Source organism: Giraffa tippelskirchi, chromosome 4, assembly GCF_054371585.1.
Source record: "Giraffa tippelskirchi isolate mGirTip1 chromosome 4, T2T-mGirTip1v1.2.pri, whole genome shotgun sequence".
NCBI lineage: Eukaryota > Metazoa > Chordata > Mammalia > Artiodactyla > Giraffidae > Giraffa > Giraffa tippelskirchi.
This window is the reverse complement of record NC_137278.1, coordinates 97,034,484-97,048,608: the sequence shown is the minus strand read 5'-3', so window position 1 is coordinate 97,048,608 and position 14,125 is coordinate 97,034,484. Positions and strand designations below refer to the sequence as shown.

The 14,125-nt window shown below is 40.0% G+C and overlaps 1 protein-coding gene across 2 annotated transcripts in view; it reads left to right on the top strand.

The window, feature by feature from the left end:
- The window catches only part of MRPL30 (mitochondrial ribosomal protein L30), a 43,054-nt gene extending 29,261 nt beyond the window's left edge, over window positions 1-13,793 (top strand). Inside the window, exons 1-6 of one of the 2 annotated variants that reach the window (XM_081484460.1) lie at window positions 66-140; window positions 8,112-8,189; window positions 9,721-9,801; window positions 13,035-13,181; window positions 13,415-13,488; window positions 13,567-13,793. In XM_081484460.1, coding sequence (XP_081340586.1) covers window positions 8,139-8,189; window positions 9,721-9,801; window positions 13,035-13,181; window positions 13,415-13,488; window positions 13,567-13,699 — 486 coding nt within the window. In that variant the 5' untranslated portion in view covers window positions 66-140; window positions 8,112-8,138 and the 3' untranslated portion in view covers window positions 13,700-13,793. Of the gene's footprint in view, window positions 1-65; window positions 141-8,111; window positions 8,190-9,720; window positions 9,802-13,034; window positions 13,182-13,414; window positions 13,489-13,566 lie in introns of those variants that run through there. The other variant, XM_081484461.1, reaches the window with a different exon arrangement.
- Window positions 13,794-14,125: the final 332 nt, after the last annotated feature.

Sequence of the window (14,125 nt, the reverse complement as noted above, 5' to 3'; positions counted from 1 at the left end):
GGAGGGAGTCGGCTGGAACTAAAGTGCCGCACTGTGTGTACGCCCTGTTACGGCCGAGTTTGAGTGTGGCACTCTGGGTCCTTCCTCGGCTCCTGTTCTCAGTGGTTAACTTAAGGCTGAGAGACTTCTAGCAACTGCTGGTGAGTGGGGAATGAGTGGCTGAAGGTATTGCATTTTTGCTAGGCGCATATATCTGGGAACCCTATGCAGATGAGGATTGATTTTGTCTATTCAATTCTGGGTTTACGGGTCACAGTAAGCTGAATGGGCCTGCGTCCAGGGTTGGCCCTCGGTCTCCCGAAAAGCTGTTTACCGGCTGGATCACGTCTCCCAGTTTGAGGGATCCCGGGATGCGGCCTGAGGAGCCCCGCCTCCTGGAACTCGAGGGCCGAGGGTCCCCGGACCGGCAGTCTGGCGGGAAAGGGTGTTTTAGCATTTTCTGTGCTTCTGTTTTACTCGTAACTTTGGCTTTCTGCTGGAGTCAGCCTAACAAATTGTTAATGGTGATATAAAATTATCTAATTTAAAAATTGCTGCATTTTAGAACGCATACCCTCCGGAGTTGGCTTATTTTACCTTTTGGGATTTCCGTGACGGTCCAGTGGTTAAGACACCGCGCTTGCAATGGAGGAGGCGTGGGTTCCATCTCCGGTGGAGAAACTTAAGATCCCGCTTGCTGTGGGACGCGGCCAAAAAAAAATTACCGTTTTACCAAAAGTAGTGATTTTGCAACCGTGTTTTGATCGCCACCTACTCAAAGCTACTTGTTCTGCGTTGTTTTGTTTTGTATTTTCCCAAGAGACACTTAGGAGGGCTGCCTAGTAAGCATTAGAGTTCAAAAAAGAGGCATTTCTTGCCCTCAGAGATGTCAGTTTGTTGAAAGGGAAATTCTACGTTCTGCGTTCCTTCCCGACCCGCATTTACTATTAAATAGATGTCTTGCCTCTTTAGAAAAGGAATTAGTTTTCTTTTTTTAAGAACAGTTACATGTACGGTCATTGTAAAAGAACAATAGCAACAAACCTATCAGACAATACCAGGGGTGGAAGTTAGGGGAAATAGTTCTGGTAGCCTACCCTTCTCTTCCCAGATAAGCTAACGTTTCTCTGATAGGCTTCTAGAGTTTCACAGACATCGCTCTCTTTAATGGAATGGAAGTGGGATCATACTTCTGTGTGTACACTCAGTCTTGTCCAACTCTTTGTAATCCCACGGACTGTAGCTCGCCAGCCTCTATCCATTGGATTTTCCAAGCAAGAATACTGGAGTGAATTGCCATTTCCTGCTACTCCAAGGGATCTTCCTGACCCAGGGATCAAACCCTCATCTCTTGCCTCTCCTGCATTGGCAGGCAGATTCTTTACCCCTGCACCACCTGGGAAGACCTGCATTTATTTTCCTGGCTTTTCATCTGTGCCAGAGAAAGGTAGTTGTACAGTGAAAGACAATATAATTGCTTCAAGGTCCAAGAGTTATGTGCCTAATTATTAAGAACAACTTTTACTTTATTAAAACTTAACGACTTTTGACTGGCACACCTTCTGAAGTCTGGAAGTGAAACTTCATTCAGCGAAAATTGATTGAGTGGCTGCTACAAGGCTGTGCTGCTTAGGTGGATGCTTGAAATATATCTGTGAATAGACAGAGCAAACCAAAAACAAAACAAAATTTTAAAATCTTTGTCCTTGTGGAACTCACATGCTATTGGATGGAAACAGACGGTAAACCACAAACCTAACAAGTAATTAAATTATGTTAGAAGATGTTAAGTACTATGGAAAGAAAGTCAAGTAGAGTAAAAGACATTGGGAGTGCTGACAATTGTCCTGTGGGTCAAAATGTTAAATAATGGAATCAGGGTAGACCTCATTGAGAAGATGGGATTCAAGCCAGAAGTTGAAGGATGTGAGAGAATTAACTATGTGGATATCAGGGACATTCCAGGAGAGGGAATAGTCAGGGGAGTATGCCTGCCTGGCATGTTACAGGGCTTTCTTGCAGCGGGTGTGTATAGCAGTTAAGTAAGAGAATAATTGCAGATGAAATCCTCAAGGTGGAAGGTTAAGAACTGGCCACCACTCTGAAATGAAGAGGCGTTAAGTTAGAAGTTTTCAGTCTAGTAATAAATAAACTTTAATTTTGGAGTAATTTTAGATTTACAGAAAAGTTATGCAGATATTAATATTTCCTATATACCCCCCACACACAAAATTTCCCCTTTTATTAACATCTTACATTAGTGTGGTATATTTGTTATAATTGATAAGCCAATATTAATACATTATTAACTAAAGGTCATACTTCATTCAGATTTTTTTAGTTTTCACCTGATGTCCTTTTACTCTTTCAAAATTCCATCCAAGATACCACATTATGGTTTTTTTTTTTTTTTTGAAGCATGATATACCCTTTATTTTTTTCCCAATAAAGCCTCCAAACAGTTGCCCATGGAATTTAAGAAATTTCAAACAGTATCAAAGTCTAATTGATTCAAGACTTCAAAGATGACAAGTATTCTTCTTTAGCTCTAGATGTCGCCCTTGGTTTAGGGAATGTTCGCAGCCCTCCCAATGCAGATGAAGATCACCAATCATGGGTCACTTTTTACTATAAGCAGTGTGGTCTGGTAACCCAGCACAGCTAGCACTCTACCCTTTTCAGGTTTCCAGCGAACAGAGCTAGAGAGTTAACCCAACATCACATTTGTCTGAAGAGAAAGAAAAAGGGTTTTGTTGGTCCCTTTCTCATGCGTACACAAAAATAGGAATCCCTAACAGACCTTTATTTTTTTTTCTTAATAAATTTATTTATTTTAGTTGGGGGCTAATTACTTTGCAATATTGTAGTAGTTTTTGCCATACATTGACATGAATCAGCCATGGGTTTACGTGTGTTCCCCTTCCTGGACCCCCCTCTCACCTCCCTCCCTATCCCATCCCTCTAGGTCATCCCGTTGCCCCAGCCCTGAGCATTTGTCTCATGCATCGAACATGGAATGGTGTTCTGTTTCACATATGATAATATACATGTTTCAATGCTATTCTCCCAGAACGTCCCACCCTCACCTTCTCCCTCAGAGTCCATAAGACTGTTCTATGCATCTGTGTCTCCTATTCTGTCTCGCATATAGGGTTATCGTTACCGTCTTTCAAATTCCATATATATGCATTAGTATACTGTATTGGTGTTTTTCTTTCTGGCTTACTTCACTCTGTATAATGGGCTCCAGTTTCATCCATCTCAATAGAACCGATTCAAATGTATTTTTTTTTAATGGCTGAGTAATATTCGGCGGAGCCCGGTGGGCTGCCGTCTGTGGGGTCGCATAGAGTCGGACACGACTGAAGCGACTTAGCAGCAGCAGCAGCAATATTCCATTGTGTATATGTACCACAGCTTCCTTATCCATTCATCTGCTGATGGACATCTAGGTTGCTTCCATGTCCTGGTTTACAATAGCCAGGACATGGAAGCAACCACATTATGTTTGGTTGTCAAATGCTCCTCTTGACTATGACAGTTTCTCAGACTCACATTGGTTTTGATGACCATGACAGTTTTGAGGCGGTCAGGTATTTGAGGAAATACTGGTCAAGTATTTTGTACAATGTCCTTCAATTGGAGTTTGTCTGATATTTTTCTGTTAGAGTGATGATAGGGGTTTTTGGAAGGAAGACATAGAGGTGAAGTGCTGTTCTTGTTCTGTCATTCCATACATGCTATCAGCTTGGCTTTTATCACAGTTGATGTTAATCTTGATCACTTTGAAGATGTAGTCTTGGTTAGATTTCTCTAGTGTAACATTATTCCCTCCTCCCCCCGCCACCCCGACTTCTTTCTTGACTCTAGCAGAAAGTCTTTAAGCATACCCCATGCTTAAGCTGCAGCTGCTGCTAAGTCGCTTCAGTCATGTCCGACTCTGTGCGACCCCAGAGACGGCAGCCTACCGGGCTCCTCCATCCCTGGGATTCTCCAGGCAAGAACACTGGAGTGGGTTGCCATTTCCTTCTCCAATACATTTAAGTGAAAAGTGAAAGTGAAGTCACTCAGTCGTGTCTGACTCTTCGCGAGCCCATGGACTGAAGCCTACCAGGCTCCTCCGTCCACGGGATTTTCCAGGCAAGATACTGGAGTGGGATGCCATTGCCTTCTCCCCATGCTTAAGAGTTGATAGCTTTTCTCCACCTCTTTGAGGGTGGAGGATCTATATAAATTATTTGAAATTCTTTGTAAGAGAGATTTTTTTTTCCTCTCTCTCATTATCCATCTGTTTATATCAGTATGGATTCATGGTTAGTTTATGTTTTGGGTTATATGTCAATACTGTATTACTTATCTTGTTGCTCATATTATTTCAGCTGTAGCCGCTGGGAGTTGGCCTCGAGCCCCTTTGACATACCCCTGTCATTTTTTACTTTTTGAGTAGTTCCTTTCTAGCATTACAAGATGCTCCAGACTTATCTTTATATATTCCTTGCTACAGCCGTGTAATCAGCCTTTTCTCCAAGGAGTCCTGGTTCTTTTTACCAGAGAATGCTATTAGGAAATAAGATCTTAGTGTGCTCATCCCTACTGGGATGCCATTGTTTTTAGGTCCTCTCAGCTAAGAGGGCCAACCCATGTATGTATATGTATCTATAATTATTTCTATATCCGTCATATCTTTATTAAGCTAAATATTAGTTCCACCACTAATCCTGTGTTATCGGATGACATAGATATGCTACCCTTCCTCTCTGGCTTGTGTGTAACCACCTACTCTAACAATGAGAAACCTGGCTCTTTGGAAGGTTTTGAGCAGAGGTGTTGATATTACCTGATTTCAGATTTAGTGAGATGCTTGCTGCTGTGGGGAAAAGACCTTGGGGAAATTAGAATAGAAGCAGGAAGGCCAATTAGGAGGCTTTGCTTGGAATCTAAATGACAAGAGAAAGATTTAACAAAGAGTGAAGCTAAATAAATTGGATTAGTACCTAACTTTGTGCTTAGGTACCTACTATCTTTGTTAGTACCTAAGAAAATGCTTAACTTTGGAGGAAGAAGTATGGTAGGGAAAGTAATTTAGATTGTTTGGAGGGCTGGAGGATTAAGCATCTCTTCTAAAGAAGCCTTGACACAAAGGATCTAAACAGCCAGCCAAGCAAACTGGATAATTTGAAGTAGAAATTGCTATGCTGTGTTGTAATGTTTGAAGTATAAAATCTGAATGGCAGTTATGAAATTCTGATTTATTTCTGAATTCTCGATTGAGTGGACCATGGATGTAACCCATTAATTAGTTCAGACATTCATCAACAAATGCTGGGTGCCTGCTGTCTGTCAAATAGTGTGCTGGATGCCAAGAGTATAGAATATGAATAAAACAAATTTTTTGCTTTTAGGGCACTAAGAATATAGTAGTTAGCTCTTCTAAAACTGATACAGAATTTTGAAATACTGGTTCAGTTGCTGAGAATTTTTCTGAAGTCAGGCGCTTTTAGGGGAACATCTTGCATTGATTCCCCAACTTCATTGCTTTTTCCACACCACAGGAAAGACCTGCAGAGCTTGAGTGAGCCAGAATCTGGTAGACATTGAAGTACAGCACTTACCTTATTTTGGCATGTTAGGGTATTCTTATTATAGCTTTATAATAACTTAATGATCTTATAATAGTAAAAGTTACCATCCATTAAGGGCTTCTGATGTGCCAAGTCCTGTTTTAGATGTTTTTAGAATAATTCATTTGCAAGATAGGTATTATTTTCTTTCTGTTCTTGGCAGCGGGGGGAATTGAAACATATGAATTAAGTCACATATCCAAAATATATTAATGCATGTTGTTCATGAACTTAATCTTTCTACATTCAGTTTAAGTCAGTATGTGTGTGTGTGTTTGTGTGTGTGTGTGTGTGTTAGTCACTCAGTCATGTCCGACTCTTTGTGACGCCATGGACTCTAGCTCACCAGGCTCCTCTGTCCATGGAATTCTCCAGGCAAGAATACTGGAGTGGGTAGCCATTTCCTTCTCCAGGGTATCTTCCCAACCCAGGGATCAAACCCGGGTCTCCTGTGTTGCAGGCAGATTCTTTGCCCTTTGAGCCACCAGGGAAGCTTAAGTCAGTATCAGTTCAGTTCAGTCGCGTCCTACACATTGTTACCCCATGAACCTCAGCACGCCAGGCCTCCCTGTCCATCACCAACTCCCGGAGTTCACCCAGACCCCTGTCCATTGAGTCAGTGATGCCATCCAACCATCTTATCCTCTGTCATCCCCTTCTCCTCCTGCCCTCAATTTTTCTCAGCATCAGGGTCTTTTCCAGTGAGTCAGCTCTTCACATCAGGTGGCCAAAGTATTGGAGTTTCAGCTTCAACATCAATCCTTCCAATTAACACCCAGGACTGATCTCCCTTAGGATGGACTGGTTGGATCTCCTTGCAGTACAAGGGACTCTCAAGAGTCTTCTCCAACACCACAGTTCAAAAGCATCAATTCTTCGGCACTCAGCTTTCTTCACCGTCCAACTCTCACATCCATACATGACCACTGGAAAAACCATAGCCTTGACTAGACGGACCTTTGCTGGCAAACTAATGTCTCTGCTTTTTAATATACTGTCTAGGTTGGTCATAACTTTCTTTCCAAGAAGCAAACGTCTTTTAATTTCATGGCTGCAATCACCATCTGCAGTGATTTTGGAGGCCAGAAAAATAAAGTCAGCCACTCTTTCCACTGTTTCCCCATCTATCTGCCATGAAGTGATGGGACCGGATGCCATGATCTTAGTTTTCTGAATGTGAGCTTTAAGCCAACTTTTTCACTCTCCTCTTTCACTTTCATCAAGAGGCTCTTAGTTCTTCTTCACTTTCTGCCATAAATGTGGTGTCATCTGCATATCTGAGGTTATTGATATTTCACCCTGCAATCTTGATTCCAGCTTGTGCTTCCTCCAGCCCAGCGTTTCTCATGATGTACTCTGCATATAAGTTAAATAACCGGGGTGACAATGTACAGCCTTGATGTACTCCTTTTCCTATTTGGAACCAGCCTGTTGTTCCATGTCCAGTTCTAACTGTTGCTTCCTGATCTGCATACAGGTTTCTCAAGAGGCAGGTCAGGTGGTCTGGTATTCCCATCTCTTTCAGAATTTTCCACAGTTTATTGTGATGCACACAGTCAAAGGCTCTGGCATAGTCGATAAAGCAGAAATAGATGTTTTTCTGGAACTCTCTTGCTTTTTCGATGATTGAGTGGATGTTGGCAATTTGATCTCTGGTTCCTCTGCCTTTTCTAAAACCATCTTGAACATCTGGAAGTTCACAGTTCACGTACTGCTGAAGCCTGGCTTGGAGAATTTTGAGCATTACTTTACTAGCGTGTGAGATGAATGCAATTGTGCAGCAGTTTGAGCATTCTTTGGCATTGCCTTTCTTTGGGATTGGAATGAAAACTGTAAGTCAGTATAGTAGGCTATAATTGTTCTGTGTCTAAATAAATGTGACTTTTACTTTATAAAGGCAATGCATGTTCATTAAGAATAGTTTAAAATGCAAATAAGCAAAAAAGAGCATCCTACTGTTCTTAGCAGAAGGGTGTTAGGATTTAATGAAAATGTAATAGAAGAATTAGGTTCCAGACCATATACTCTCTTAAAAGCTGGATGCTCTTGGATAAAATGACTGAACTCTCTGAGATTCATTTTCCGTATAAATAAAATAAGAAGGTCATTAGTTCCAATTAGGAGTTAGGATTTCTTCAGTCCTTTCCAGCTCTTTCTTTTTTTGTGATACTATAGCAAAGCATTCTTTATCTGCCCTCCCTGTTGAAGATATTTTGAATGATAGTAACCTCCACTGCCCATTTTTGTTGTTGAAATCAACTTAGGGTTTAACTCTTTGGTGAAAATGGTACATGGTTAATGTATAATTACTGCCTATGGTTTTTTTGAACTCTGACTAAAACATTTATTAGAACTTAATTCTTGTCTTTCTTGTATTAAAACAACCAAGATTGGACTGTGAAACTTCATCCAGTTTTTCAATTTGCTCAGCTTTTTGTTACTACAGAAATGGGGGAGCTATCTGTTTCCAAAACATACATGACCCACAGATCTGTTTTTTACTTCTCACAGCCTCTAAGGAGAGCAGCCACCACATCCATGGCAGGGATTTTGCGCTCAATAGTTCAGAGGCCCCCAGGGAGACTACAAGTAAGTGTTTCTTTTCAGTAATTATCTTTTTCAGTTGTCTTGCTTTTCTATTCCTTAAGAACTTTTTATCTCTTTTCTAATTAACAAAACATACAGGCAAGTTAAATTTTTTTAAGTTTCTTTATATATATTTTTTCTTTTTTTTGATGTTGAGAATTGATTTTATTTGGTTTATTTGCTGTTTTGTCTCTAAAGAATTGAAATTACAAAAGACCTTTTCCTGGACAACATGCTGGTAAATAATGACTAGTGTTGATTCCCCTTTGTCCACCTTAATCTTTTTTAGATTTTTTTTTCCCTTCAATTATAAAGAGTCCATTTTCAATCTTAGAAAATTAGAAAAATGTAGAAAAGTAGAAAGAAGAGAAACAGTTTCCCAGAGATCATTCATGTTTGTACTTTCATGTATTTCCTTCTAGTCTTCTAGAAACTGCAGTGGTGTAGCCTAATCTACTCATGAGGGCCAGAGTCTAGGTAGGACCTGCAATTAGATGATAATAATGTCAGATGCTTGAGAGTCTTACCTTAGCCTCAGATTAATCCTGAGTGGTCAGTATTATTTCCTGGTGGATCAGAGCCTGTGTCCATCACTTCCCCCCACCCTCACCCCCCCCGCCCCCATTCCTTCCTGCTTATTCTCCCAGTGCTCTCTGCTGTCCCGGGAACGCATAGAGGGAATGATTACTGCCTACCCAGAGGAGTTTCCTGGCATGAAGGATTGGCAGTGAATCCTTTTTCTTTGACAGCCTGGGAGAAATACTACTGGAGGCTTGTAGAAAGAGGACAGGAGACAGGAACCCAAAGTTGATGGCACTGTTGGAACTAGAAAGAAAACTGGAAACTCATTTTGACTTTCTTTTACGTTGTGTTGTTGAAGGGTAAATTACTGTATGTTGTCTTGAGCACATCGAATAACTATAACCTACAGGCCAAGTTCAGCCCACCATCTGTTTTTGAAAAAGCTTTATTAAAACATAGCCACAACGATTTGTTTACATATTGTTGATGACTGCTTTGGCCCTGCGGTGGCAGAGCTGAGACTTGGCCTTGGGAACCATGTAGCCCGGAACTGGAAATATTTATTGTCTACTCCTTTACAGAAAATTATCGCCAATCGCTGGTTTAAACATTTATATTAATACTTAATGTTAGTGGTAAGATAAGATGTACTCATTCAGCTAGGGGGTTGAGATAAATGTTTAATAATGACAAGTTAGGTAAGAATAGGGCTTCCCTAGTGGCTCAGACATTAAAGAATCTGCTTGCAATGCAGGAGACCCAGGTTCGATCCCTGGGTTGGGAAGATACCCTGGAGAAGGAAATGGCTAGCCACTCCAGTATTATTGCCTGAAGAATTCCAGGGACGGAGGAACCTGGCGAGCTACAGTCCATGGGGCTGCAAAGAGTCAGACAAGACTGAGCAACTAACACAAGAGCAAAAAGAATAGACTTTCGTCACCTAAAAATAGTAGGTTTGGGTTTCTGCACTAGATAGAGTGCTAAAAAACAAATGTTTTATGTCATATTTTAGACGGCAACGAAAGGTGTGGAGCCTCTTGTTTGTACAGATTGGATTCGTCACAAATTTACGAGGTCACGAATTCCAGATGAAGTAAGAACAAGGTTTTGTTTTCCTGTTACCATTCTTGAAAAACGTGTTGTATTTTGAAAGGTACTGGTTTTTGCAATATTGGAAACTCTCACATTAAATTATTTGTCAATATAAGTAGAAGGGTAGAGTTTTAAACATCGTGTGATTTAGGTAAAAAAATTATTAAAAATAAAATTGTGCTACTGGCCTTTTAAGTAGTGGATTTTTTATCAACTCAGAACCTGTTTATTCCTGATTATGGTTTTTTCCCTTAATATTTTGTGTTTTCATATCACCGTTGTCCTGAGAAAACAAACTATCTTCCTTCTGCTCAGACTGTCCATGTGGCTCTTGGTTTTCAACTCTCTGTTTCAACTGTTGCTAATTTAGATTTTCTCTGCTAAACTTGGGTGTACTTATCATTCTTTCGAAAAACACTGGCTAAGCCCTCAATAGATTTTTGTTTTGTTTTCCCCAGCTTTTCAGTATTGTGGTAAAATGCATAGGAAATAAACTTTAGTACCTTAACTGAGTGTACACTTTAGTGATATTATGGGCTTCACTGGTGGCTCAGATGGTAAAGATCTACCTGCAATGCAGGAGACCCTGGTTCAATCCCTGGGTGGGGAAGATCCCCTAGAGAAGGGAATGGCAACCCACCTTAGTATTCTTTCTTGTAGAATTCCATGACAGAGGAGCCTGGTGAGCTGCAGTCTAGGAGGTCACAAAGAGTTGGACACAACTGAATGACCAGCACTTTCACTCAGTGATATTAAGTACTTTCATATTATTGTGTGACCATCACAACCATCCCTCTCCAGAACTCTTCATCTTACAAAATTGGAACAACTCTGTTCCCATTAAACAGTAACTCCTCATACCTTCTTCTCCCAGTCTCTGGCAACCACCATTCTCTATTGATTTTTTAAAAGCTAAAATAGTATTACCATCGATTATTTTGATACCTTTAACATGCTTGATGTTCTTTTATCAGAAATCTCTTTTTTTTCAAGTCATGGTCTGCAACTACATTGTCATATCTTTCCATGTTTCTTAGACTGTAAACTTCTGGAAGAAGAGGATAGATACAGATGTTAACATTTATTTAAAATGTGGAAGGCGGTGATTTTGATTGCCAGCTGTAGTGAGTGTGAAAACTTTCCAGCCTCATAGAAATGACTCTGAAGTGTGCATCTGTAGCCCGTTGCCTGTCTTCCATACTTATTCCTGTTTTTTCAAATAATTTCTAAACCTTGCTGCTTGGGTAACCCATAGGTATTTCAGGTTATCCAAAATTGAACTCATTGTCTTACTTTTCCTCCAAATAACCAAACTGAAAGAACGTGCTTGTCCTGTGTTAGTGATATCAGTTGATCCTCTGTCTGATTTCCCAGACTGAAAACCTGTGAGTCAGTCTCAACCCCATCTGCTCCCTCACCTGCCACAAATCCATCTATTTTACTGGCCAAAGTCCCCAAATCAGTTCTTTTCTGTTACAGCTGCTGTAATTCAGACCCTTAAACCATGTCCCTAAGTCCTTCCTGAGTTTTTTTGTATCAGTCTTCACCTCCGGTTCTTTTGAAAGAGTTTTCTTTCTGAATCTGTCTTTGAAATGTCATATTGTTTCAAACCACCAATAGCTTTATGTGCCTTCTGGAAATGTCTGAAGTCTCAGCATAGTTGAGCTTGGTTTAACTCCTCCCCCTGCATTGCTTTCCATGGTTTTTTTCCTACCTTATTCACATGGAACTACTGACTTTTCCTAAATATTTCATGCTCCTCACACCATTTCTTTATGTCATCTCTCCTTTTCTTTGGTGCACCTACCCATCCTCTGTCTGCCACCATTCTTCTCACCCCACATTTCTTCAAAAGCTCTAGAAAAATACCCTTCATCCCACCTGTCTGGAGACAACCACTGCCAACACCCTCCACGTACTTCTCTTTTACATATTTTTAAAGATGTGCATCATCTTGGCTATAATGCTTCTCTAGCTTCTTTCATCATTTAGCAATGTAACCTGATCCCTCCGTGGAGAAATTAATGATTGAATAATATTCTTTGTGATTAAAGTAACATCTTTTTTTCTTGTCCTTCCTCAGTCTGTTTCCCCAGAGGTATGACTCTCGACCTAATGTTTTTGAGACCTTTCTACATTTAAGGGTGTGTGTGTGTGTGTGTGTGTGTGTACATGTATATACACACATATATGGGCTCCCTGGTGGCTCAGTGGTAAAGAATCTGCCTGCAGTGCAGGAGACCTAGGTTTGATCCCTGGGTCGGGAAGATCCCCTGCCCACTCCAGTATTCTTGCCTGGAGAATTCCATGGACAGAGGAGCCTGGTAGGCTATAGTCCGTGGGGTCGCAAAGAGTTAGACATGACTGAGTGACTAACACACACACATATGTATAGAATTGTTGGAATCATGTTTAGAATTTAAGGTCATATTCTTAGAATTCATATTTATAGAATACATCATATGTACACACTCATCATGGTATAGATGAAGCAAATACAGAATTCTGCTACACACAGTGGTGTGGAAATTTGGTTGTTTTTGCTCAAGAGTATATTATGACCATCCTTCAAAGTTAGTACCATGGTAAATGGTAAGCCTTATTCATTTTAATAGCAACATTAAATCCAGTAGAATACAGCGGAATTTATTTGCATCATACCTAATTTAGTTATATTATTACTAGTTTTATTTAGAATGTAATAATTATGACTATGCAATAATCATAATTTTTTAGCTATTCTCTTGAGGAATATGGATATGGCCTTTAAATGTTTCAGTATTACAAATAGTGTTATACATATATCCTTATTTGGTGATGTAGCCCAGTACATACTTCTTTTTAATAATATTCATGTGTTACTGTAAGTTTATATTTATCCCCAACTTTAATGGGGTAGGGGATGCAGTTCAAGGCCCAGCCGGTATAGTGCAGTGCCTTCTCCTGGCATTTGTCATCCAGTTCCTCCTGCTTTGTTCTTTATCAAAACAAAACAAAATCCCTGGCTGTGTGATGTTTCTCTTAGTGCATGAACTCCTTCAACTTCATCTGTCTGAGTAGTCGAACTGGTAGAAATGTTCAGTTTGAGGATGAGGATTGGGATTGTAGAATGATTAGATATGAAATCATTATGTAGTTGTTTGAAGTTTTTTTGTTTTTTTTTTTTAAGAAAAGAAAAGGAGAGGTACATTGAAGCTATGTTGAAAATTTATCATTTATAGTTCTTCTTTCTAGGTTTTTCGGCCTTCACCTGAAGATCATGAAAAATACGGTGGGGATCCACAGCAACCTCATAAACTGCATATTGTTACCAGAATAAAAAGTACAAAAAGACGTCCATATTGGGAGAAAGATATAATAAAGATGCTTGGGTTACAAAAAGTATGTACCTATTTTAGTCATCTTTAGTGTTGTTTAAATTTGCTGTAAATTTTCCACCTTTAAAACGTTTAACCTACTTATTTAATATTTCTTTTGTTTAAACTTATTATTTCATGTAATGTATTAGAAAGCTTGATTTGGATAGAAGGAGACTTCACCTTAACCTCTTCCTGAAATGTGGGACCGTCTGCACTACTGAAATTGATCCCTAATGTTGTTTCCTTTATTTGTAGGCACACACTCCTCAAGTTCACAAGAATATCCCTTCAGTGAATGCAAAGCTGAAAGTGGTTAAACATTTGATAAGGTTTGTTATTTGTTATTCTAACAGTTTCTTAAAATGTGTTACCTGGTATGACACTAACAGCATCCTCTCATGTCACAGAATCAAGCCCCTGAAGCTGCCCCAGGGTCTCCCAACAGAGGAGGACATGTCCAACACGTGCCTGAAGAGCACTGGTGAACTGGTCATGCGGTGGCTTCTGAACCCTGCGGACCAGGAAACGAAAAAGTGCTGACGGCCCAGCAGCTTCAGAGTAAAAAGTGGAAGTCATTTCTATTTAAAGATGATGAGAAAGTGTTCTCATTAAAATATTTAAAATTCTGATCCTTTTCACTGGCTAAACATGGTGTGATTCTTCCTTGGTGTAGACTTGGAGGTTTTAGTGCTATTAATTGGTTTAATTCACTCCCCACTCCACCCTCAGTAGTTTATCTCCCCTTCCCCCCCCACCCCCCAGTAGTGTAACTGGAAGATGGGTAAGAATAGCAATGTTTCAACATGTGGGTTCAGGTGATACCTTAGCAATCATCATTAACTTTTTAAAAAAATGGTTTTCTCATTTGGGTTCATCACATTCTATGAGTGGCCCTTTTAAAAAAAAAATTATTTTTAATTGAAGGATAGTTGCTTTACAGGATTGTGTTGGTTTCTACCAAACATC